The sequence below is a fragment of the Piliocolobus tephrosceles genome, chromosome 16 (genome assembly GCF_002776525.5).
Source record: "Piliocolobus tephrosceles isolate RC106 chromosome 16, ASM277652v3, whole genome shotgun sequence".
NCBI lineage: Eukaryota > Metazoa > Chordata > Mammalia > Primates > Cercopithecidae > Piliocolobus > Piliocolobus tephrosceles.
In genome coordinates, this window is record NC_045449.1 from 62,493,635 (window position 1) to 62,521,249 (window position 27,615).

General features: G+C 37.9%; 1 protein-coding gene across 5 annotated transcripts in view; it reads right to left on the reverse strand.

Annotated features, from left to right (window-relative positions):
• Nucleotides 1-216: 216 nt before the first annotated feature.
• The window catches only part of ABCA8 (ATP binding cassette subfamily A member 8), a 74,457-nt gene continuing 47,058 nt past the window's right edge, over nt 217-27,615 (reverse strand). For 3 of the 5 annotated variants that reach the window (XM_031934290.1, XM_031934291.1, XM_023212116.2), the window contains exons 18-38: nt 26,607-26,805; nt 26,028-26,194; nt 22,986-23,119; nt 22,284-22,421; nt 20,113-20,220; nt 16,155-16,325; nt 15,836-15,949; nt 14,007-14,126; nt 13,138-13,203; nt 12,610-12,701; nt 11,453-11,573; nt 10,713-10,830; nt 9,971-10,062; nt 6,359-6,519; nt 5,469-5,544; nt 5,301-5,395; nt 4,456-4,575; nt 4,092-4,232; nt 2,636-2,715; nt 1,238-1,293; nt 219-1,119 (exon numbers count right to left, since the gene is read on the reverse strand). In XM_031934290.1, the coding sequence (XP_031790150.1) occupies nt 1,021-1,119; nt 1,238-1,293; nt 2,636-2,715; nt 4,092-4,232; nt 4,456-4,575; nt 5,301-5,395; nt 5,469-5,544; nt 6,359-6,519; nt 9,971-10,062; nt 10,713-10,830; nt 11,453-11,573; nt 12,610-12,701; nt 13,138-13,203; nt 14,007-14,126; nt 15,836-15,949; nt 16,155-16,325; nt 20,113-20,220; nt 22,284-22,421; nt 22,986-23,119; nt 26,028-26,194; nt 26,607-26,805 (2,468 nt within the window). In that variant the 3' untranslated portion in view covers nt 219-1,020. Of the gene's footprint in view, nt 1,120-1,237; nt 1,294-2,635; nt 2,716-4,091; nt 4,233-4,455; nt 4,576-5,300; nt 5,396-5,468; nt 5,545-6,358; nt 6,520-9,970; nt 10,063-10,712; nt 10,831-11,452; nt 11,574-12,609; nt 12,702-13,137; nt 13,204-14,006; nt 14,127-15,835; nt 15,950-16,154; nt 16,326-20,112; nt 20,221-22,283; nt 22,422-22,985; nt 23,120-26,027; nt 26,195-26,606; nt 26,806-27,615 lie in introns of all 5 variants that reach the window. The other 2 variants (XM_023212115.1, XM_023212114.1) reach the window with 2 other exon arrangements.

Here is a 27,615-nt window from a genome sequence, read left to right on the forward strand (position 1 = left end):
CCAGGAAGTATGTAGAGCTGGTGTTTCATTGTTATACTTGGTAAACAAGGGTAATAATTAGGCTGATATCCCAAACGTTAGCTTAAATAGTATAGCAGAAAATCCTATTATGGGTCTTAAAGTCCAGTAATTATGCTTATATTAGAAATTATTTTTAATGAAATTTGTAAGTAGGAGGCCACCGAGTTAAGAAAAAGACACATGAAATAGAAAACGTATTTCAAAACTACATATATGAGATTTATTTCACATTTTCTACCTACTCAGTCATGTGACCTGTTGCTACATTTGTGAACTTTCTGAAACCAAGTGACAAATATCCACAAAAGATCAGTTACAATATAGACATCACTAAAGTCTATATTTAAAAGTCTAATGAAAATGGCACACAGTTGGCTTACAGAAATAAAAAAAGTACAATATATTTGAAATAGTAGGTTTTTGGCTTTCAGTTTATGCCTACATCATGGTGTTAGCTGTGGAAATGTTATCAACTATATTGATATCAGATACTATGATCCATGACATTTAGTATTTTTAGCAATAAGAAACACATTTAAATCTATTTCAGAAAGTATGACATGTTAAATTCTTAGGAAAATATCAACTTTACAAAGTATCAAACACCCAGAAGAGTAAACGCGTGAATTTCTCAGTCTAGGTTAGAAAAAAAGTGTTTCATGACTTTTATTAAAAAAATTTAAACAAAATTTGTTTAGCATATCTACAAACTTATACCATCATAGAAAAGTAAATTTGTTTATTCGGTATTACACAGAAAAATGGAACCAGGGTGGCCTGCACAGATACAGGGGCTGTGAGAGGAGGTTGGCTTAGTCAAATGCCTCTGTCCACACGGACACGGCACTTACCCATCACCCATACCTCCTCCTCCCACCACACGAAGAACCATTTCTGTACTTACAATATAGTTTCTAAAAATAGAACATTGATGCTATAAAAATAAATGTATTAAGAAAAAACACCACGGGTTTAAAAAGGAACACAGAATTTGGGGTTTTAAGGCTCTTCCTTGGGGAGGAGCTTCCACTTCACCGAGGAATCAAAATCCTCCTCAAAATCACCCAGCTCCTGCTCCTTGGAGAGCTCCAGGAAAACCTGAAAGGGAGGGAAGAAATAAAGAGAGGACATTAATGCCATATTGTCTTTGCAGCTCCAAGTGAATACATTATACACATGTACCATGGATGATATAGAATCACTAAAAGTGACCCACCTGCTCCAGGGTAGACTGTGAGAGGCTGTACTCCTCTAGGTCAAAGCTCTGTTTAACTGCGTAGGGATGAACATGTATTAGTTCATATATTTCATATCTAGAGGTCTCATAAATCAGCATATAGTACAAAGGATATATTTTTTTAAAATCTTAAATAAATAGGTTAAGGTAATATTCATTCATGTCTTAAGTACATCATTCAGTTAAGAATACACCAATGCATTTATTTAGGTTTGGGAAAAAAAGTGCTTGGACTATGCTTGTATGTTGTGCAGTTTTTGCGAACTGTATTTAAAGGAGAAAATGGTACTGAGTAAGCTTTCTTTCTTGCCTATGAGCCAGTGGGTTTCGCACATTCAACACAGAAAGAGGTGGAAGCCAGACACATTTTCAAAAGGCTTGCATCAGAAGATGAGAGAGAAGGATTTGTGAGCTGTTTTAGAGAGCATGTATCTTCACGGACCTCTATCCAAAAACCATTGCAGCTTCCCCTGATTGGGTTAGAAACTGTTCTTATTGACCAAAATAGACTGGGAGAGGCAGTTAGGGCTCTAACAGGAGCTCAGCAGATTGGAAATATGCCACCAAAAGTTTCAGGTCAGTGCTGGGCTTGTTGCCAACCTGGAGAGTGCTGTGAATGACCACATGGCCCAGAAAGTTGGATTGCTCAGATCCATCAGAGCATGAAAAGAAGAGCATTACTGTGACCACAGATGCTCTCAAGGAGAGAATCAGACAATTCCTGATGCTCTAGGAAGTTAGACAATTCCTCTAGAACTAGAAGATCTGAATCTCTTCCTTAGGGCAGGGGATAAGCAAGCAAAGATATATCACTGAGCAGTGACAATGAAAATAGCATAACGAGGGAGTTCTGACTAGCACAGTTCAGAGTAGCAGAGTTAATGAGCTAAAATTGCAAGGAAAACATGAACCTGTGATGACAGATGCAGGGCAGTTAGCTTTAAAATGTGACAGATGCGAGGAGATTGTTTCAACGATCAGACAGGAGTCAGTTTCTTAATATACAGCCTAAGACAGTAAAATAATATGCTGGTCAATGAAAATTTAATTTTACATATATATGAATAGACGTTTTAAAGGACAATTTTCTTAAATGCATATATAAATGAGTTTTGACTTAGGTTGTACCAATATATGTGAAAAATACATGACAAAACCCCACAAAGCAAGTGAAAACAATCACTCTCATTATCTCCTGGCACAGACACAGAGAATCCCTCTAGCTCCTTGATTTTGGTCTTACTAAAATTCAATTTGAGATTGTAACTTTAAAATTTAGTGCATTTTGTCACATTTCATTTTTGTCATAAAGATGATTATTTTACAATTCAAAATTATCTTCTTTCCAGGGTCTTATTTCAAAGTCATATTTCTTACCCTTCTCTAATTTGAAGAAAGCTTGGGCTAAAGGTCTCACATCTTCCACTGGCAACTTATAAACCATCAGTGAGGAGTACCTGAGAGGAAAGATCAATGGAACAGAATAGAGTGCCATATTGTTTTGATTTGTGTAGCTTTGTATATGGGTTGTTATTTCTATAAATGAGAGTCAGTTTGGTGTAGGAAAAAAGGGTAGGGTGAGTCAATATTAATCAAAAGGAAGCAGTTCACAAGGAGAACTGGGGGAAGGGAGTGTAATACTCAGACAGTTTAGTGTTGTTGGCCCCTTGGATGAAAGTGAGTAGGTGCTGTCCAGATGATATTTCAAGATTTGCAAAAGTCACCTTCCACCTTATTTTCTAACTGAATACTTGATCTTCAACTTCAGCCTTCAATGAGGAACTTATACTGCATAGTTTCTTAAAGTTTCTCAAATAGGGTGGAAATCTAGATATATTTCCCACAAGTCACATATCTCTCCTTCTCCTCCATCCTACTCAAATGGCCTACCTAATATAGGATAATGTAATTGAGCCTCTAGTTAGAAGAGTAGTAATTCAACACCAAAAATGTAGGCAACAACAATTTTTAATATTTTGTTTCTCGGATAAATGTTTGTCTTTTCATCATTTGAAAATTAGGAAGATGTACATTTCATTTCATAAGACATCATTACATATGTTTATGGTGCATCATTCTCACCTATTTTGCTTATTCCCTATGGCTTCATGATGTATTTCTATACAGCCATGAGCTGGACATTGAATTATAGCGTTGCTTTTCCATTTATATTACACCGTAGAAATATATTTTCCCACATTGTTATTATCATGACTTATTTCTCCTTACTATTATTTTTCTCACCTAACTCCTAAATTATCTATCATCTGCTATAAATTCTAGGTGTTAAAAATGATCCTAAGGCTACTCTTTAATTTTTTTTCTGTCTATGAAAATAAATACATCAGGATGGTGCTGTTACCAGAATTTACATAAAATTGGAAATGTTAATTGATTTGAAATAAATAATTAGGTTTACCTCTTGGTTCTGCCACTTGTTAACTCCTCATGTGACCTAACCTGTCTCTCGGCCAATTTCCTCTTCATAAAAATAGTAATCAATTTCAATTACGAAGGTCCCTGTAAATGTCCCTCACAACCCTTTTTTGAAGTCCACTCACTTTTCGCTGGAAGAGTTATGTCTACGCTGAAAAGTCTCTGTAAGTTTTGGATAGGATAACACAGTACCAGGACAGCCCCTGGCACATAGTGGGACCATGACACTTGCTGTATCAGCTCTTACGTCTGCTGTCTCTTCTCTGGTTTACTTCCTGCAGAATCCAACAAATAATCCCTTTCTTTTAGGTTTTTCTTTTGAATGACTATGAGTTAACATAACTGACAAATAACATTGAACATTTGGTACCATTTCCAAAACAACAACCACGTTTACCTTTCCTGCCGAGCAGCCTGGGGGAAAAGCCTCAGGATCTCTGCGTGGAGGGGCTCCACTTGTGCCAGGTTCTTCACCTTCATCTCCAGCAGGTAATCTTTGCCAAATTTGCTTTTCAGGTGTTGGATGGAACCGATACATCTGGAGATAGGAGGAGGATGAGGTCATATGAGAAAGGAGAAAAAAAAAACATTCAGTATAATGTTTGAGAACCTTGATTTGCTGCTAGCATTGTCTCAAGGTCCCTATTGTTAGACCTGGGCACAGTCATTTCAGCTGTTTTCAGTGATCTCTCCCTGCCCACAGACAACATTTTCCAGCAATGCACCTTGGGCTCAAGTGTGGGTCCAGGACAGGCACTCACCTCAACCTCCCGGACACCATGATGGCCACTCGGTCACACACAGCCTCAGCCTCTGCCATGTAGTGGGTGGTCAGGAGGGCGCCCCTTTCCGTGTTTCTAAAGGTGGCCCGGATGGCCTGCCTATAATGTCAAGAGATGATTTGCAATTTAGGAAATCCTCTAAATAATCAGAAAGAGATAGAGAAAAGAATTTGTAACTGGCATGCATGTGAATAATTAGCAAAAAGAAATTAAGCAAAAGAGGGTTCTTGGTAGGGCAGATAGAATGAGGAAGGGCAAGCGAGGTGAGAGCTGTTAAACTGGAATCATGCATTGGAAGAGGGGTGTTTACAGAACACAACATTCATTACAGGGTTGTATTCAAAAAGAAGCACTAAACAAGAGAGGCTTGTTTATGAGAAGTCTGTGTGAAGGGGAACAGAATGACATAAAATTTAACAACAGCATCTCACGACCTAGTGAGAAGAAAATAAATGCACAGTAAATGCACACGATGACAATCACCTTTACACCTTAATGAGAACTACTGTTCTCATGCTAAGTACGGAACACTACGTGACTGTGATCCAGAAATGCACCTAAAAGAGCAACTGAGCACTTATGAAACTCAAGAGTGAGATCTACGGGCCCTAACAATGGTAATTCTTTCTTCAATAGGAAATGTTTATAAAATATTATCAGGGAAAGATTTTTTTTCAAAGTATTGGTTTTACAAGTGACATTGATAGTTTTTTTTTTTTTTCCTCCACAAAAAAGTTTAAAGGACAATTTTTACAGAAGAAAAATGGTTCACAAACTTCATTCAAGTCATCCACGCTGGCCCTGTCCATGGTAATGTTCCTCACCACATTTGCTGCTGCCCCTCGGGGTCCATCCCGGTCGACGGCTCATCCAGAAGTACCACTGATGGGTTCCCCAGGATGCTCAGGACAAAGCACAGCTGCAATGGGAGGAAGAGCCCATCTGGTTCCCATCTATGGCACTTGCAGAGCAACACCAAGCCCTGCTCGTACCTTTCGCTTTATTCCCTCTGACAAGGTCTTCACAGGAGACTTCAGCTGGTCCTGCAGCTTGAGTGCATCCACTAACCTGAAGGTAACAGGAGAGTTGTACAGTCTTCTTGACAAGGCAGAAGTAGATAAGAGGATAACCCAAGCAAGGGTGGAGGAGCAGAGCTCAAAAACGCAGTTCTGGAAATAATGTGGTGGTGTTGGGGGCAGTATAGGGGAAGGAGGGGTACTATTACTGGCTGATTTGCTCCTCCACAAAAGATAATGTTGCCTTTTGAAGAAATAGAAGGACATGTCATTATATCCAAATAGTTGTTCTATGACAGTCCAAATTTTAGTATTTTCTATACATTTAACAATGAATAATTACTTTTTAAATTTTAAATTTTATTATTATTATTATTTTTGGGGACAAGGTCTGACTCTATCCCCCAGGCTGGAGTGCAGTGGTGAAATCTTGGCTCACTGCAGCCTCTGCCTCCTGGCTCAAGCCATACTCCCACCTCAGTCTCCCAAGTAGCTGGGACCACAGGTGCACACCACCATGCCTGGCTAATTTTTGCATTTTTTTTTAAGAGATGGGGTTTCACCAAGTTGCCTAGGCTGGTCTGAAACTCATGAGCTCAAGCAATCCACCTACCTCAGCCTCCCAAGCTGCTGGGATTAGAGGCATGAGCCACTGCGCCCAGCCTTTTTAAATGTTCTTATTTAATATGAGAAAGAAACTTAACACTTTGACATCCAGGAAAGGAGTTTCTAGTTATAAATCTACGCAGCATGACCTGGGTCAGCGTTCAGAGTCTCCCATCCTGAATTTCCTGTGAGGGTCATCACTCCCAACCTTCCCCTCCACCCTCCCTTGGGTATAGAACAGATGTGGCTCCTCTGTGTACCGTGTGATGGCAACCTCAGCATCCCCTTTCCTCAGCCCTTTCACGGCGGCGTACACCTCCAGGTGCTGCCTCACTGTCAGGTTGGGCCATAGTGCGTTCTCCTGAGGGCAGTACCCCAGGAACTCCAGGGCATCCCCTCCACTGCTCCCTTTCAGTAGCACCTGCAGATGAAAGTTCCCTCTCAGAACCTACATTATGCACTGCTTCTTTGATTATATCCATGACATCTTTCTCTTCACAAACCTAGAAAAACTAGAGGAACTCTAGGACCTCATTGGATTTAATAATCTGTAATAATTTTGCATTGGAGAAAGGCTGTCAGAGAGCAAATACATGAAAATAAGTGTGTCCACAGCCAACAATCCAATCTTAGCTGAAAAATCCAATATCCCATAAATGTGGTGCCTGTCCATCCTGGCCAACAGTTGATATCAATTTTTTAAAATCACTGTCAAAACGAAACATGTTGATTGAGTTATATTTAACTTCACTCATGGATCAACATCTTTTGAGTACCTCCTATGTAACGAGTGCTATGTTGCCTGTGGGTACAGTGGAGGGTGGAATAACTAGTGCCTCTGTTATCAGAAGTTTTCATTCTACTGAGTGAATCGGGCAATAAACAAGTAGAAAAATCAATACACAGAGTAAAGACAGATCAAAAGTTGTGCTGTTGTGGAAATTCAGAAGGCTGGCGTAGAGAATAACTGGGGAAGTGACAGTAGGTAGGGTAATTAGAAAGAGCCTGTCTGCTGAGGGGCCATTTCAACAAAGAGGAGAAGATGCTAGTCATGGAAAAAAGACAAAAGGCAAGGAATTTGGGGCAGAGCAAAAAGCAAGACCAAAGCCCTGTGCGGGGATGAAGCTTGATGTGGAAACTTGACGGGGAGGACAAAGATGAGGCAGGAGGGACAGGGAAGCCAGCTCCTGCAGATACCTGAAAGACAAGGAGGGTGTGTCTTTCCAGCCATAGAGCAGCAAGTTGTCACTGAAAGTATTTAATCAGGAGAATGCATGGATTAAGAAAAACTCACACTGGCTGATCCAATTAAGCTCATTTTGTGACACTCAAATGGCTAGCTTTCTAGTTCAGATCAGACTTACCTTTTTAAAAGATTTCATTCCAATGTATTAATGAGCAGTTATCTCCTTTCCTCCCGTGCTTAATGAGGAATAAAATACTGACTTAGAGCCCAGGTGGTGACTGAGTTGGAGGGTGTCCATGATTGAAGTTAAAGGCTAAGTTAGAATTGGCCAAGCCACCAGCAGAGAGGCATCTTCATGAACATCCGCTCTCACCGTGGCTACAGAGGGATTGTGAATGTCCGTTTTCTCTTCTTTCTTTAGTGAGATATTTGTCAATAGCATTCCAAGCTGTCTTTTCCTTTCTTGGCTTGACTACTAGCCCCTTTCCCATGGTACGGTTCCACAGGTATATGCCTTATATTCTGTTCTGTACTTCCTCTGGACATTCTTTGTAAAAGAGTTCTTAAGGTTTTCTATTTTCTGCCATAGAATTTGGGAAAAAATGTTTTATCTCTACCACATGATATCTCTCTTAGATAAACCTGAGCTCTTTTTCTGTTTGCCTAGCCACATTATACATCTAAATTGCAAGTACAATTAAAGTCAATTTCACCTCCTTGTATCTCATTTTTGATATATTTCTTGAAAACACTCACAAGAAACAGTTGCATTTGCACAAAAATGTATGTTCCAATAACTAAGCACTTCGTGAAGGACAACTGTCTAATACAGGTTTTTTTTTGTTTTTTTAAAGTTTTACTAAAGAGTAAATATTGCATACTGGAAAGACAGTGCTCACTAAAAGTGCAAATCCATGTGACTGATGGCAGTATAAATAGGATTTTATGAATTCTGGCATTAATTTCATTTCTGATGCTGGACATTCTCTCTTAATGCCTTTAATAATTACCCCTTGAAGGTGGCTGCAGCCTGTCTGCAGCCGCTGCTGTGAAGATGCCATCTGCAGCAAGGCAGATGTCTTAATGCCTTTAATAATTACTCCTTGATGGCAATGGCAGCCTGTCTGGAGCAGCCACAGGGAAGATGCTGGCTGTAGCAGGGGAGGTGTGACTGGGGCTGTGTACTCTGGGGGACTGGTGGGGGCCAGAAACAGATGGGAGCCTTGCCCTTTACTGAATTGGGGCATCCTTTACTGAATCTCGGGGGCTGGTGCTTGCTCCAATTTTGGAGCAAAGTTGTGGCTGAGCCCAGGTGTTGTTGCAACCCTGCTGGGTGTGTACACACCCAGGGTGGCACTGATATGCCAGCCTCCTGCTGCCTCAGCCCCCTCTGGACTTTAGGCCCTGACAAGTGTGAGAGGGAGGCCAGGGGGGTGCTGAGGGCAGCTTGGCACAGACCTGCAGGTGCCGCTCAGCACAAACAGCCTGGGTGCTATAGATGGCATGTTGATGGCAGGAGGCACACAGGCTCCTGGGTAGAAAGGGGTGGTTCTCTGGTGAAACCCCACCTTCCAGTCAAGGATGGCCTGAAGTCTGGGGGCCAGGCTGCCAGTTCTAGGTGGGGTCTGTGGCCCAGAGTGAGAACTTACAGTGCTTTATCCAGGCCTGCCCAAGGCTACTCATGGACCAGTTGGCCCACACTTTCTCATTTCTGAGCCCATAAAAATCCTGGACTCAGCCAGATTCACACAGACATAGGGACTACCAGCTGCAGAAAGGTGCTACCCACTTTGGGTCTCCTCTCTAGTAAGAGCTGGACACTCATCAAGGTGACCTGCCTGCAAATAGGAGACCCACTTTGGGTCTCCTGAGAGCTATTCTGTCACTCAGTGAAGCTCATCACCTCCAGTTGTCCACATACTTCATTCTTCCTGGACATGGGACAAGAACTCAGGACCTGCCAAATGGTCGGACTGAAAGAGCTGTAACACTAACAGGGCTGAAACACGCCCCCTGCTTGCCATGTTGTGGGCAATGAGGAGAGAAGAGCTGCAACCCTTCAGGGATCCCAGGCTTAGGGACTCCCCAAGCCAGGGCTGTGACACCCTCTTTAGGACTCTGTGGTTCCTGGCACTTCCAAGCTTCTGGGTGCCACCACGTTTTTCAGTGCCTGCAGTGGAAGCTGCTTGCAGTATGCCTGGTCCAGCCACAGCCTTACATGGAGCTGGTGCCTGTGCCTGTGCCTGGAGCTGCCTGCCTTGCCACAACCAGCATGCCAGGCTGTGTGTATCAACCAGACCCCATGCTTGCTCACACACCCATCACCACTCTGTGCCTGGCTCACTCTTGGCAGGCTTGGGATCCAGGCTGGTGGCATAAACAGAGTTCAGCCTGCTGAGCTGAGTGGGCAGAAAGAATGCAGTGGGTTTGAGCCAAACTTGGGCAAAGGCACCACCAGCTCCAGAGGTTTTGACTGGAAAAGCGACACCCTAAGGATTCTGTGACACCCTTTCAGTGCTTAACTTTTATGTGCATTTATGTGATAATTCATGAATTTATTCTCCTGTGTATTCATTAATCACTTCAGTTATCTAATGATTAAGTGACATTTGTTGTTTTTAAGGTCATCAAATCTTACAAATCTATTTCACCATTAAATAACGTATTTTCCACATAATTCACCTACCTGTCCAGCAGTTGGTTTTGTGTCTCCAGTTATCACCTTAATGGATGTGCTTTTACCAGCTCCATTGTGTCCTAATAATCCTAAAACTTCACCTGAAAAAAAGTTATACTTAATATTAATCTATTTTAACGGTAATATTAAGAGTAAAACATGGTTGAAGTCTCACAATGTGACAAGCATTTGCTATTAGTTGTCATTTAATTGTCACAACCACCCTGAGAAGTTATTGTAGTGCCTTCTTATGCTGTTGGGGCAGAAGCTGTCAATAATGGGGTTACCTGTGCAAAGTCACACTGATGGGAAGTGGCAAAACCACTCTTGGAAGCCAGTTGTGTCATATTCTGTCTCCTGTGATCCTAACTTTGGTGCAATATTGGCACAAACTGAGGTCATCTAACACTTGCTGGCCAAGCCTTCAGAGTGTGCTAGTACATCTTGTCCATTATCTTGTGAAAAACAATGAACATTAGGAAATCAATTGTGTTCATTTAATAGAAATGTTATGACTTCAAAAGTTCATCTTATTAGAGAACTTATGGTTTCATTGTAGATGTGACTAGGCTCCTCTTCATGAGATGAGTTAATTTAAGTTAGAAATGAAACATGTAAAGGAGGCCATCATTGTCTCTCTCCTCTGGGTCTGCATGTGAACCATGAGGTGGTATCCAGAATAATGCTCATTAGGAATCAGGAAGCTCTAAGGAGGGCTCTGAGCCAGCAGTGGAAGATCCCCATGGCCAACCTTTTCTAACACAGAAGGAGACATTTCTTGTGGCTATCTTATTCTTCCTCTTGGAAAAACAGCCTTTCCGCTTCCCCACATACTCCTTGCGTAGACAGCTGGCAATAATGACTGGCTTCTGTAAATGACAAGAAGTTATGTCAGACCTTAATTCTCTCCATTAGCTTTGAAACAAAATTCCATCTTCTCATTAGTTGGATCCTTTGTTGCCCCAGTCATGCATCAAAGAAGACCTTCTATTTGGTGACATGCTTCCTGGCCATGTCCTTAGCCTAACACTTGGTTTTGGAGAGGAGAGATTGTCATTTTCCTCTCCTACAAAGGCAATTTTTTCAGGAGCACATTATTTTATACAGCTTGCCTGTCCTTTCAGAACAAACAGGGGCAATGAGACTTAGAGAAGCACTGATTATCCTCAAACAACAAAACAAATGCTGTGTGCTGGACCTGACCCTGAATTTGTACTGTGCACTTTCTCCAACAAGAAATGATGTTTGTTGCTTAGTTCAGTTTCTGAAATTCTTTCTTGGCTTTGATAATTTCTATTGCACTCTATTTTTAATTTATTCTAAGAAGAACAAAAGAGTTAATGTGACTTTTAGTCTGCTCATTTAATTGTAAAAATGATGACTACCTACTAAAATAGTGATCCTCATTTGTAAGGAATAGAGAAACTCAAAATCATTAGAGAATTAGACTGGTAGACTGACTAGTAAAAAAACCTTTGTGTAACGTTTTACCTCATCAAAATTAGTAGAATTCAAGGCATTTGCTGTTCTCTCTCTTTCCATCTGAACATCTTCATCTTCTCCTTCTGGTTCTTCTGGATTTTGACACACATCACTGCTTCTTGGAGAAATTCTAGAGTCAAAACCATCCATTAATAATTGATTTCTGGCTTTCATTTTTGTGTCAAAAGTTGCATTCTTTAAAGCTTATGTTTGAGCAGTATGAGCAATTAACAAACCATCATAATCTCCCTTCACAACTCCCATCCCCTTACAACCTCCTTGCTTATCTTATCTATAGAAACATGTTTTTTCAGTATCAGTTTTAACTTGAAACCTAATAGCTGGCAAAGAATTTTTATATCATAACTCAATGGAGTAATTTTTCTGGGAACCATAGCTTTGACACCAACATGTTGACATCACTATGTTTTCATGGGGAAAATGGGCCAGAATATTTGTAATCAGGAGTTTCTAGCAAAATACAAGTTAGATGCTTGATCCCTCATTTCTTCGGAATATGTGGCATATTGACCTTTCCTCTCCATTCTAAGTCTGATCATAGCCAGGATATACTTATTCTAGTCTTTCTTCCCTTGAGTGCCTCCTTCATACTGATCTCAGAAGATTAAAGGTCTGCTCTCATCTTGGCAGTCTCCGATCCAACTTTCTGTAATAGCGAAAGATGAAATTGATGTGGTACAGGAGACACAGAGGGAGTAAGATGCTTATGGTCGCTCTTCTTTGTATGGTGCCAAAAATAGTCTCAGCTTTTAAGTCCCATTAATAACCAAACTGGTCTGTCATCCACCTGCTGGGATGCTCACTACCAGGAAAAGAACATAGCTATTGCTGTCCTTGGTCAGTGGATTATTCTGTTCCTTCCTCCTGGATGGACAGCATTTCTTCCACTGGCAATATACTGCTTGTTAGGTGGGACCGGCCACATTTAACTTTCCCCAGTGCTCCACTGTGGATAGTGGCAGATAGAGCCTTAATACTCCATGTTTCAGGAGTATTCATGGATCTGCATTATTTGTATGCATCCATGGTTCCTACTCCAGCCTATCCTAGCACACGGCACCTCTTTGTTAATGAATTGATTTATGCATGAAAAATATTTTACGATATTGATCAACAAAATAAAAATCTGATTTGTTTTTTCCAACCTAAAGAAAGGATCCTTTCTCATTGATTTCTTTCCAAACTTCCATTCCAGACATCGAAGAATAAAAAGAAAAATGAAAAAATGAAGGAAAGGCTAGGAATAAAGAGAGACACATGATTAGAAACATAAAAAGATAATTGTTCAATATCAGAGATGTGCTATAAATAACTGAACTTCTACATAATGCACTCAGTGAACTAATTACAAATTTCTAATAACCTATCTAGCAAATTATGAAACTATCAAGTTCATTTTCAATCTTTTTTATAGGAAACAACTATAGTTACGTGATATTATTACTTTCTCATCTCCTCTAACAGTTGTACAGTGTCCTTAAAATTTGGGAGGCACATTACCTAGCCAGTTGATCTTTGTAAAAATAATTCTTCCAGATTTTACAAGCATTGTATCTCCTTGGGCTATAGATATCTATATCTTTACCTTAATAAAAATGTTTCACAGTGTACAGGAATGAAAATTGTTAAATTTAGTAAAAAGCGATAATTTTTAAAGAAGAGTGTGTTCTTACAATTAGGAATACCAGAAATGGCTGTACATCCATTCGTTCTTCAGAAAAGAGAGAAGAAAAGAGAAGCTGTAAAAGAAAAGATAATTGCTAAACTGGGAGATTTTTGTTTCCTGAAATTTGTCCACATATATGTGAATTGACCCTAAACAGCCCTGCTAACATTTGACCATGAATATCACGTTAAGTGCCCTTTCAAAAGTGTAAAGCAAGGGGCTGTCTTCTTTCCTCGAAAGGTCTATGAATTTTCGTTTGAAGCAATAGGATTTATCAATTACTAATCACATGACAAGAGAATCCTGGAGATCCGTGCTAACCTCCCCAAACAGTGAGAGACAGTGTTCATTCTTCTCACATAGAACTTCACACACCTTCCTGTGCCTATTGTTTCTCTTTGTGAGGCCCTCTTCTCTACCCTTCCCCTTCCCATAGATACCTCTTCACTCATGTACTGTAACTTTCTTCCTTTTGCAGAAGTATAGGTATCAGTCAGCCAGAAAAAAGGACTTTGCTTATATTGGGTGCTTCCTTAGAACTCTGAAATCCCAAAGATTAGGGACATTTCATTTGCTTCCTTCTAAAGCCGAGCATATCAAGGAGGAAATAAGTCCCCACATGAGTGTAAGGACTACTCTATTTCCCACCACCCCTTAAACCCTTCCTCCCCATATATTAAGCAGGACCAGATTTTCCATTACCAGTCAGCTGGAACATATTGTCTTATCCGGGAGAAAATCAATTGTATTCCATGAGGTAGAAATGTTTGAACCCCATGCACTTTAAACATGTTGTAGTAGACCTTCAACACTGGGCAAAATTTCACAGTTGGTCATCAGTTTCAGGGGACTGGGACAGACTGTGTCATTACTTACATGAGAATATAAGAACAAACAGCCAATCATTGTGGCAGGTGGTATTAAAAAAGTGAAGATAAATGGAATATCACTTTCAAAGATATTGAACGCAAATCCAGCCACAGAGAATACAGTGATCTAAAAAAAAGCAAATATGAAGGTTAATCACCCTGAATTTCAATGTAAGTTCCAAATCGAGAGGCTCATCTTGAAGATATTAGTAATTTCAACTTCAATCTCGCTAACCAAGCTGAAATCAGTATATCTCCATTAACAGTTTGTTTTAGTGACTTAGCCAAATTCCTTTGGCCTAGAATTTCACAAATGAGACATCACTTGATAAATCTAGGATGTGATATGTAGAATTTCTTTCGGGTTTTTTTTTTTTTTTTTTTTTTTTTTGTGACGGAGTCTTGCTCTGTTGCCCAGGAAGAAGTGCAGTAGTGTGATCGTGGCTCACTGCAGCTTCAAACTCCTGGGCTCAAGTGATCTCCCTCCCTCAGACTCCCAGAGAGCTGGTACTACAGATGCATGCCAACACACCCAGCTAATATTTTTGTATTTTTAGTAGAGATGGGGTTTCACCATGTTGCTCAGGCTGGTCTGGAACTCTTGGGCTCAAGTGATCCACTGACCTAGGCCTTCCAAAGTGCTAGGGTTACAGGTATAAGACACACCCAGCACCTATACATATAATATTTTAATTAAAGTAGATAAACTTTAAAAAATAAAAGTAGATGAGCAAAAATCTAAGAAAAAAATTGAAATTGATATCTAACAGGAATAAAACAACAAAAATAAAAGGTAAGACTTTTGGTAACTACACCAATGGGGAAATAAAAGTACTTAACAACATGGAATGGCTTAAGCAGAAGTACTAAAATAGAAAATTTAGGAATAACAGGAAGTGATAGGTACACTGGAAGCCCTCATATTTTACCTTCTAATACACTGCAATGACTACTTAAAAGTTTTTGTACTTCTAATTTCTCTGCGTGCAAACCATCACCTTTATGGCTATCAAAGTATTCTTCCTGCAAGTTTATCTCTAATCCTATTTCTGTTCTGCACTATGAGCTTTTAAATTCTTCAGCACATCATTTAAGGGCAGCCAAGATTTTATTTTTTGCCATAACCAGGACCATGGCCATTGTGCACCTTGTTTTTTGTCTATATTTAGGCGAGATTATTACCAGTTCCTAGGATCAGCATGAGTTTTTCCTCTGCTAGGTTTCTGTTCATTATTTCTATTTGTGCCTCATACTTCTCTCGGTTGAAATATTACTATTTTTCAGATTTCACCTTTTAAACGAAATCTCTACTTTCATTTTCATAAATGAATCTTTGTTTTTCATGGACCTCTTTATTATTCAGTTGTGTAATAGACTCTTAAGATGGAAAATAACTCATGACTGTTTTAACAAGTGGCTGCTTACTCATCTGTTTATCTTTTGGGAGCCCTTTTAGGATTGAAACTGTCCATTTAATCTCTTTCCTCCCATTATCAGTCTTAACTTGGACACACTGCAGAAGTCAACAATTATTTATTGAATTAATAATTTACTTTTTGGCAACCTGAAATCATAGGAAATTAGAATAGATACTCTTAAATTATACACATTTTTCCTCCTAATTTAGACAAAAGAAGGGAGGCTTTATGGAATTAATTCTCTTTAGGGAGTTTGGTGAAGCAATTTCTGGTTTTAACCATGCCAGTAACTGAATTTGTACTCTTGTGTTTGTTATAGACCATAATATTATCATCCTACAGAGGGCAAAATTTAAAGGATTAGCTCAGAATTGTATATTAAATATATACAGTATATATCCACAACAAACATACTTACAACATAGAAACAAAATGACCAAATGCCACTATTTTTTCTCCCCTTGTGAAAGATGAAGGAGATCACGTATGTCATGAAGATAAGGGAAAAGGAATAACCGACAGCGCATGGGATCTAAAATCAACAGGAATGTGAAGCTTAGTTAAACACAAATGCAATCAAGGAAAACATTTGGGATTCAAAACATTGTCATAGCCCGGGATTTTGTAGTTCTTTAATTTATGACCATAAAAATATTGACAGAAATATTTCAAATTGTCAAATTAAATCACACAATGATTTTGTGAATATTGTCACTTACTTGAATATTGTCACTTACTTGAATAATATGAATTATTGTAAGTAGCATGTCTTCGAGGTTTGAAATGTAGCTCATTAAATATATAAAAACGAAGACCAAGAAGTACAGGGAAACATCCACCAGCGCCTGCCCAAACCAGTAAGCAGAAGGGGAGAGTCCCGAAATCCGTAGCTGGGACCGAGCTCTGTTCTAATTAGCAGACAGCAAAGATACAAAATTAGTGGCTTAAGAAAATGTGGATTATGCAAGGAACTATTCAAGCAAAATCTTTATTTGTAACAATTCTAGATTATGTCTACAAATGTAATCTGGACTAAGGGATGTGGATAGTTACAAACATAAATAACCAGTTTGCTGCTTTAATGAACTACACTGATGTTCATCACACACCTGGTAGAAATATGTAAAAGAAGACCTTAGAATAATCAAAGCATTGAACATTGCAGCAAATAAAATAGTGATTTAATGCCTTACAGGGGGATAGGGGTGAATGGGATGAACAGTTTATTCCCTTAAACAACTACATTCTCATCATAGTGATTTCTCTCTCTCTCTCGTCTCTCCTTCACACACACACACACACACACACACACACACACACACAATTGCTTTATCCTTTAATTGGAATAAAAGAAATTAGATTGTTCTGCCATAGTCCACATTCAAATATTTATCACTCATTCAAACATTTGTGTATCTACATAAATATAGATACATTTATAAATGTAAATGTATTTTACATTATTTATCATTCTCTAAATAAACATACTAAATTACATATTTTAAAACTACTTATGAAGTGATGTGGTTTTCAGTATAATCAATAGGTTTATACATTAAACTATTCTAACAGTTGTGAATTTTTTTCTTTTAAAAAATACTTAAATTCATTTGTTGATGGGCTTTGATGAGCTGAATGATGCTCCTGCCTGAGACATAATTTGACCTAAAGATTCATATCAGAGCCTGCCTACATCAGACACAGGTCTATGCAGGTAGTTGAACTGGTAAAGAATTGATGATTGACTCAACACATGAGTGGAGGCAAGAGAAGAATTAAGAATGATTTTGGGATCTTTAGGAAATGACTGAGCACGTGGTGCTGCTATTTATGGAGAAAGTAGCGAGGTGGGAATACATTCAAGTAGCTCTACATTCCGTTCAGTTTTGGAAGCATGAAACTTGAGACATCTGTGTTGCCTACAGTGGAAATGCTGAGAACGGAGTTTGTATTAACATTGGAGGTCAAATTAGATACAATTAGAGATCGGGGGTAGAGTCAGATCTGGGACTGACCAGCTGGTAGAAGGGATTCGAAGCCATAGAGTTAGATGGATTTGCCTAAGACAGAATGGCATCTAACATGAGAAGACAGCCAAGGGCCAATATCTGAGGATTTCCGAAATTTAGAGATTACATAGACGAATGAGAATCTCCAAAGGAGACAAACAATGGACAGTCTTAGGATAAACATGGTGAAATTGTGGCATCACAGAAGCCAAAGAAAGAGTTCATGTTTCCTATGGAGGAAGTTTTAAAGTTTGGATTAACACCAGAATGACTTATAGTTACATCGTACTAGTAAATAGCATTTCTTGAGATTCCTGCATGTTCCACATGAAAAGGGAACATTACATAAATCGTATGCTCTTTTTGTGGGCACTAGAGAGACAGAGAAAATGAAACAGATGAAGATGACACAGTGGAGATGCTTACACAAGTTTTCATAGATTTTTCTCATGAAGTCACAAAAATGGGAGTTGGCCTGGGTTGATTAATCATATAAATTCACCGCCTATGATTGCCACTCAAAATCTGGCTCCACTGCAGAACTACTGAATCAGAATCATCTTTTAAACAAGATGCTCAGGTAATTTGTGAACGCGTATAGATTCATTTGGATTAATGAGTGTCTGTAAATAAACATTTGTAAGTTGTCAGTTCAATATTAAAATTTTCTCTTATCTTTTCAAGTTCTCGCATTTCCAAAAATATCATTTCCTTTTATTTCAACAATCTCTTTTTAATTTTGGGGGGTGTAATTCTCAAACAAGAAAAAGTACCCATATTAAGTACATAGTTGAATGAGGTCTGATGAATGCATATGTTTCTATACCACCATCATAGGCAAGGTGTAGAACAAGCCCTAAAGTTTCCCATGATCCCTTGCAGTCAACAGCCTTTACCACTGGTTACAGGTGACCCCCCACACCCCGAGCCTGCCTTCTGTCACTACAGAATAATTTTACCTTTCTAAGAATTTTGTATAAAGTAAATCATCCTAATTAAAAGTACCTAATTATTTGTGGTTATCGTTCCCTCAGTGTAATGGTTCTGAGACTCACCTGTGTTGGTGCATTTATTAGTTGTTCCTTCTGTTTTATTGCTGAATAGTATTCCATTGTATGGCTATATCAGAATTTGTTTATCAGTTCACTGCTTGGGGGACACTTGGGTCTTTTCGAGTTGTTGGCTGTTATGACTAACGCTGTTCAGAACATTAATGCTCAAGTATTTACGTGGAAAGATGTTTTCTCTTCTTTTGAGTAAATACTTAGGAGAAGAATTGCTAGGTCATAAGAATAAGTATATTTTTAACTTTATAAGCAGCAGCCAAATTATTTTGTAAAGTGATTGTCCAATTTACAATCCCACCCACAGTGCATGAGAGGTCCGATTTCTCCACATCTTCATGAACTCTTGATATTGTTGGTCATTCTAACATTATTAGTTTTATTGAGTGTGTAGAGCTATCTCATTGAGGTTATTTTCCTGATTACTCGTGACATTAACCATCTTTTCATGGGAGTATTTTCCATCTGTACATCTTTGGTAAAGTATATACACAAATATTTTGTCCATTTAAAAAATCAGGCTATCCTCTTTTATAGAGGAATGAGAGTTCTTTACATATTCTTGATACAAATCTTTGTCACATATATAAGTATTGTGAATATTTTTCTCCCAGTCCGTGGTTTGCCTTTTATTTTATTTTATTTTTAAATTAATTAATTAATTTATTTTTTGAGATGGAGTCTCGGTCTGTTGCCCAGGCTGGAGTGCAGTGGCACAATCTCAGCTCACTGCAACCTCCGCATGCCAGTTTCAAGCGATTCTCCTGCCTCAGCCTCCTGAGTAGCTAGGATCACAGGCATGCACCACCACTCCCAGCTAATTTTTGTATTTTTAGTAGAGATGGGTTTTCGCCATGTTGGCCAGGTTGATGTCAAACTCCTGACCTCGGGTGATCTGCCCACCTCGGCTTCCCAAAGTGCTGAGATTACAGGTGTGAGCCACCAAGCTCAGCTGCCTTTTATTATTTACTAGTGTTTTACAAGAGCAGAAGCTTTTAACTTTGATGAAGTTCAAGTTATCTTTTTAAAAACGCTTCTTCTTCCCAATCTGAAAAATATTGCCTATCACAAGATCTGTGATTCATTTCAAATTAATTTTGTGCATGGTGTCACAGATGTTAAGAACTTTTTTTTTTTTCAGAATGATACCGACTTGTTCCACCACAGTTTGCTGAAAAGTCTAATCTTACCCCCATTTAAGTTATTTGGTAATTTTATTGAAAACCAATTGATATATGTGTGGGCTTATTTCTGAAATGTCTATTTCATTTAAGATATCTACATAATTATTCTTAATTGATACAACACATTCTTAATTACTACAAGTTTGTATTGAGCCTTGAAATCAGAAGCATATTTTCCAGCTTTGCTTTTTTTTTCAAAGTTGGTTTGTCTATTCTAGTTTGTTGGCATATCCAGATAAAGTTCAGAATAATTCTCTATTACCTATTTATCTATATATTTCAACTTATAAAACTTTCTTTTATTTTTATACCTTAGAATTTATGTCTGAATTGGCTGCTCAGTTAAGCATGTATAAATATTCTTATTAAAAATCCTGTAAAATTACCTTCTGCTTCTGACTATGCAAAATAATGGAAGTTGCAATTACTCATTATTACCTTATAATCATCGATGCTGCTCATGGCAATGTAAGGTGGGCAACTCGATGTTAAAACCAGCCAGAACATGATATATGCCAGGAATCCGATTGGATCGTCCTGTCCATTCTGAAAAATCCAAAGAATACAATGAACTGAATGAAGAAATTTAAAGATCATTTTCTGGAATACATTTTTAAAATTTTAGACTAAGTTTACGTAATTCTGCCTTAGGTCCCTTTTGAGATTCCCAGACTTTTTCATTATCCTTCCAGTTTGGACACTTAACTTTTGGCTTTATACTCAAATTTACAGATAAGTGACTGAATAAAATGAATGCACTGATAACATTTGGAAAACAATAAGAGCAAGATTTTTCTCTTTTCTTGCCTTACGATTCTAAAATGTATTTTGGTGCTAAATAATAAATTATAATTCACAGATGACACATTCAATTTCTTAGCTGATCTTTATCTCAAATGTGGCAGCTTGACTCAAAAAATATCTGACATTTTATGGCTACAGTGATAATAAGTTAGTTTTTTAGGTACATCATGAGACCTGATAAATATTGGTTGAAGATGCAAAAGTAGAGATGAAAAACTAGAAGGGAGAGCAAAAACACCAAGAAAACCTTTGCCCTAGTTCCATCTGTTGTTGCTCCTGTTTGTAACAATCTGTAAGGATAAAAGATCACAAACTCTCTTGAAAGCCAGTCCCATGCTATTTTCATGATTCACATAGTTGCTTCTTTGATTAAACACATCACTGAAGAAAGTTCTAACCAGAGCCTGGTGGTCTTCAGCTTGGTCACCAGAAAGACACTTGCTAACCATAGATGGTAAGATTACAGCTTGTTGTCTGGTTGCTTCCAGAACGTCCTGAGTACTGGGTAGGTTTAATACTTAGTGGCTGAACTACTAAGTATATATACACAAATGGTATAGATACAAATATACAAATACTTTGTCTGTTTAAAAAATTAGGTTATCCTCTATTACAGAGGAATGAGAGTTCTTTACATATCCTTAATACAAATCTTGTCACATATGTAAATATTGTGAATACTTTTCTCCCAGCCTGTGGTTTGCCTTTTATTTTATTTTTAAATTAGTTAATTAATTCATTTTTTGAGATGGAGTCTCGGTCTGTTGCCCAGGCTGGAGTGTAGTGGCACAATCTCAGCTCACTGCAACCTCCGCATCCCAGGTTCAAGCGATTCTTGAACTTTGGGCAGGATAGAAGCAAGTTCTGAAACTCTGGGAAACTCTGACTTTGGGGGCAATGAGCAGGTAAAATAGAATAGAGAATAAAATGAGTTGCTGGGGATATTGGTTAAAGTGACTATATCAGGCACATAAATACAAAGTCAGCTGAGCTGGTTGGTATCTAATTAACTCTAATTGAAACAGGATATCTTGATAGATAGAAGTCTGAGGCAATTTGCCCAATTATTGTATACTGCTCTCAGAAACCAGAAAATTGAAAGATGTTAAAAATACATGATCTTTGTGTTCAAAGAACTCTCTGAAAGGGAGAAATGTATGTATACAATAACTAAAAAGGAATCATTACAAACTGTGATAGTTATTCTGGTTCTAAACTTAAAGGGCTGTATACATTTTGATTACTTGGACCTTTTTTAAAAAATAGATTCCTTCCTCTCACCACGCCCATGAGGAAAAGTGGTTTGATTGGTTTGGAGTAGGCCAGGGGAATTGATATTTTTGACAGGAATCTGCAGTAATTCTAATGTAGACAGTCTGCAGTTCTAGCCTGAACTTTGTCATGAATTTCTTTTGTAAAATTTCTAAAAGTAATAATAAAGCCCCTTCCTTCCTTTATTCTTTCCTTCCTTCATTCCTTCCTTCCTTCCTTCATTTATTCTTTCCTTTCTTTCTCCTTTGTTTCATTTGTTCACTATTCTTGTGCTGGTCACAGTGCTGTATGATTTCATTTTTATTGCTTCATATTCGCTTTGAAAAATGTTTTGTTCATTTTATTTTACTTTAAACAAATTGAAACTCTGAAAAGGCATTGATATTCCAAAGTCACAGAACTAGAATGAGTCCAAATGTTAATTTATTATGCAGTGGTTTACTCAATTAAAACAAGATTCCAGCCCTTAAAAGGGTGATCTGGGAGATTCCTGTTAGAGGGACGTCAGGAATTGTATGATTATATATACTTACCTCCAAAAATGTACTTCTTTCAGTTTGGATATGTACTGATGGTTTAACCATTCCAAGTAGCCCATTACTAACAATGTCCATAAGAACTGGGAAGCAATTCAATCTTTTGGCATTGCATGCTAATGAAAAGCTGTAATTCTAAAATATAACAAGTAAGGATATAAGTTCTCAAATATCTTCATTTTGTTCTCTAAAAAAGTCAAAATTTGACATTTAAGAGGTTATACTTTTCTTATGGTGTCAAATAATCAAAGTAAAAAGCCAAACACTGTGTAAGTAAAATCAAACACTGTATAAGTAAATCAAAACATGTATATAGTAAAACTAAATCATGTAACTGATATTTAGGACATCAGATGTCTTGCTTGAGATTAGCATCATATGTTCAGTGTTTATTGTTTAACAACAAAACAGAAGTTTTGGAATACATGTATTATAAAATCTTTGAGGGGAAACATGAAATTTTTGAACTCACATATGGTCTTGATAGTAGGTATTCTAGAGTATGCATTTTGCTAATAGTTTGTGCCAGTAGATAATGATGGATATATGAATTATTTATGCCAGTGAATACAATTCACTAAGTAATAAATGAAAATAGTATTTGCTTTTCATTTTTATTTCTTAAGTTGGAGGCCTGAGTATATTGATATTATGTTAGTTTTTCACATTTTTCAGAAAGATTATTACAGACCTGCATACCTTTTCACTACCACACACTGTGATGGCTCCATTATAAGATGGGTCATCTGTGCCATTTCTAGTTCCAAATGCATCCACTTCCAAAGCTATGTTCTGGTGCTCCACAGAATGTATAAAGTCATCAATGCTTGCCCCTAAGGTGTAGTTAAAGATATTAGGTATCACAAAATTAAAAAAATTAATGTCAAGTTGTGTAGTCAAATTAAAATTAATGTCATTAGGTGATGCAGTAATATGGACCATCAGGATATTTTCTACATAACATGCTTGTTAATGTGAATTAAAATATCTATTTATTTCTCATGGAATTCCTTCATGATATTTTTATTTGCTTATGATTATTATTAATGTGAAAGTTTTTTTAGTTCCAAATGTCTTTCAAAATAGATTTCTTTCTAGAATCTTGCAATGAATGGCCATAACCGATAAGGCTTTAATGATACAGATAACTTCTATTGATTAACCACCAAATTTGCTAAAAGTCATTTTACTACTGCTAGATTATGAATTAATTTTCAAAATTTTCTTGATGCAGGAAGACAACATGTAGACTAGCAATGTGAGGAACTCTGTAGACCTTCTCCCCAGAAAAACAATGATAACTTAAAAAATTCCTAAAAAACCAACGAATTAAAATCTTTTGAAATTGTTCTAAGAGCATACAGAACATGATGACACACTTATTTAATAAAATTTATTAAATCTCAGTAAGAACACTGAGAAATTGTGGCATTTGAGCCACAGCCTGATCCCTCCACTCCCCACTTCCTTCTCAGATCTGTGTAACAGAAGCTTCACTCTGAAAGGGTGTCGGCAAGCACGCAGGGATCCTTCTTCCCCAAGTCCAGTTCAGGGCTATAATATCTTCATGGGAGGGGCTTCCCATCAACTTTTCTCATTTCCCCACATCTGTGTTGCAGAAGATCAATACCAGGCAAGAGTGGCTAAGAGATCTGGAGTTCTCTTCCTCCACCCATTCCCTGATCCTAAGGTGGAAGCTCTACCCTAGGAATAAAAGGCCAAAAACACCGGGACACAATCATCCTTGTGCCATCTCACGTGTAGGACAGAGTTTCCATGACAGGAGAGGCAAGCTGAGAAGACCAGAGGCCACCACCCCTGCCAAGTACCCTGCTCATAAATCAGGGGCTCCACACCAAGAGAATCAGGCATGATCCATGCTTCCAGCTCTGAAGCAATGGTGAGATTCTTGTTTCAGGAGCAGCGGCAAGCCATAAGAACAGTATGTGCTGAAACTCTCCCTAAAGAAACTGACTTTAGTTGGAACAGAGTTTGGGGAAGATGACACTTCAGCACTATTCTTTGTGTCATTTTAAACAGCAAAATCACCACAGAAAAAACCGCACAAATATGTGAAAAATGTAGCATGAAAGAGATTGCAAAAAAGCGTTTGTACGAGAGCTAAAATAAGAAAGCAGTGCCATTTTGTTCAATCTCAGTTGAAAATGCGTACATCAGGTGACTAAAAATGTTCACTTCTCTGAGCATATCTGTAAATATCATGAAAGTGCAACAGATATGTAATTCGGGGTTAGCAATAAATTTCAGTGAATAGGCAAATTCTTAGATACAGAATCTGAATATGAGGACCTATGGTATCTGATAAAAGAATTTTATCTAGAATATAGAAATAACACTTAGAATTCAATAAAAAATACAGTCCATTTTTAAAAAAGAAAACAGACATTTCTACAAAGAAGATGTACAATTGATCAGTTATCACACGAAAAGATACTCAACATTAATGGCCATTGGCAAAATACAAATCAAAATCACAAGATACCATTTGACATACACTATGTTGCATGTAATAGAAAAAACAAAAAACAGGTGTTGGCAAACATGCAGAAACTTGGAATCCTCAAAAATTGCTGGTGTGGGGCCAGGCGCAATCCCAACATGTTGGGAGACTGAGGTGGGCCGATCACGAGGTCAAGAGATCAAGACCATCCTGGCCAACATGGTGAAACCCCGTCTCTACCAAAAATACAAAAAAATTAGCTGGGTGTGGTGGCATACTCCTGTAGTCCCAGCTACTCGGGAGGCTGAGGCAGGAGAATCACTTGAATGTGGGAGGCAGAGGTTGCAGTGAGCCAAAATTATGCCACTGCACTCCAGCCTGGCCACAGAGTGATACTCCATCTCAAAAGAAAAAAAAAGTGAATATAAAGTGGTACAGTCACTTTGAAAAACAGTTTGGCAAGTCCTTTAAAGGGTAAACATAGTTACCACATGACCCAACAATTCTATTTTTAGGATTACACCCCAGAGAAATGAAAACATATGTTCAAACAGAAACTTGTACATGAACATTCATAGCAGCATTTTTCATAATATCCAATTATTGGGAAAAATATATCCATCTGCTGATGAATGATAAATAAATTGTGGTATAACCATCAATAAAATATTACTCAACAATAAAAATGAAGTATTAATACATAGATAAATGCTACAACACAGATCAACTTCGAAAATATGCTAAGTGAAAGAAGTCAGTCATCAAATATCAGATATTGTATGAGTCCAGCGATATTACATGTTCAGAAGAGACAAACCAATAGAAACAGAACGTAAATTTCTGATTGCTTAGGACTGGGGGAAGGACTACATGGGAGTAGCTGCTATTCAGTATGGGGTTTCTTTATGGGGTGATGAAAATATTATAAAATGGATTGTAGTGATGGTTTCACAATTCTGTGAATACACTAAAAACCATGGAATTGTGCATTTTCAAAGGATAAATTATATGGCATGTGAAGTATATCTTAATGAACCTGTCAAAAATGCTATTTTGGTACAAACTCTTTCATTTCGCAAGTTGCCACCAGATGTTCCTCCTTTAGAAAATATCTAATTCCTGCTTCTTTGGGGGCCTGTATTTATTACCTTTAAGTTTCATAAACTGTTTTTTAACACATGCTGAATAAGTGAAAAGCTATTTTCTCTCTCATGATTATGTTTTCTAAGTACTGCTCTGAACAGTAAATGTATTTGGAAATCAAGTATCCACCATTTTACCTGTTTTGTTGATGATCAGTAACTGAGTGAGAGGATCATGTGGTTGTTGTCCAGGAGCAAGGAAATACAAATGAGGAGAAAGTTCCCAGGTGTAGCTGTTGTGATATATATTCACCATGGTATACTCCACAAGAAGAGGGCAAAATCCAGCCATTAGAATTAATAGCCTACACAAAAGAAAATTGCCAACGTGAATGCAATGTCATTTCCTAATCGAACATTCTCTGAGCAGTTTATAATGTAATGGGATAAAGATATTATAAAAATTAAACACACAATTAACTGTCACATTTATTGAGCATTTTGCTACCTCCAAATTCAAGGTGATAAACCATAGATTTGTCCTTTGTTCATTTCCCCTGTTGCTTTCTGGCCACTGAATATCCCATTAAAATTCATGAGATATTTGTCCTTTGGATGTCAAGATTCTACCTCTCTCCTGTGCTTCCACTGTGATGCTTTCCCTGTCTGCTGTCTAATTCACCATATTTTTGTGTTTTTTCGCTTGCCTTTATACCTTAGATTTGCTTTTTAATGCATTGACTTAAATAAAAAACCTATGGCAACTCTGATACTTACAGTGCTAAAAGAGCTTTTCTTTCATACTTTAACTTTAACAAGCGAACTCTTGCAATTGCGCAGATTTGCTGTCGCCAGAGAGCCACACCACCTATTGTCTTTCTCATCTTGTTAAGTGAAGAGAGGATTTGTTCCATCTCAACAAGCCTTTCAGTGTCGTCAGCTTTTTCCACTTGTACTTCTCCCAAAATAGCAATGTCTGCAAAACATAAAATAAGCAACTCATACATACTTTATGTGGCTTACTATAGGGATTTGCTCTGGTAAGGATATCATGATTAGGCTCTTCTGCATTACTATAGGTATAATGTGGTTTTGCTGGTTATTGCCTTAAAATAGAGAAATAGATGAAATACTTATTTCTTGAACAAAAGGGATAGAAAGAAGACCTTAGGTAACTTAAAGTCAAGATAAATAGTCAAGGTCTTCACAGTGCTTAGGAATGACTTGGAAAATTAGTAAAGGAAACAAATATCTTACATGTTCAATTAAGCTACAAATTGACATGGTCTGAACAGGGAATAAACTGTAAATGGCAAGCTACAGACTGGGAGTTAGCTATACATTGTTACTGCAGATATTTCAAAACTATTCAGTTTTGAATAGTTTCTGAGACTGCATTCTTTCGTGTGTTCCCTGTAATCTCTGGATACCCAGGATACTGTCCATCATATAATGCTAAAATAATCCTAATATCAAACCTCAAAAAACACACACCTGTAAATGTATAAGTACAATGACAGGACACAACAACACACTGTGAATGAAGATACAAGGATCTTAAGACAGTGGTCAAAAGTCTATTTAAAAAAGTAGCTGGGTGTGTTGCCGGGCACCTGTAGTCCCAGCTACTTGGGAGGCTGAGGCAAGAGAATGGCGTGAACCAGGGAGTAGAGCTTGCAGTGAGCCGAGATTGTGCCACTGCACTCCAGCCTGGGCAACAGAGCGAGACTCCATCTCAAAATAATAATAATAATAATAATAATAATAATAATAATAATAATAATAA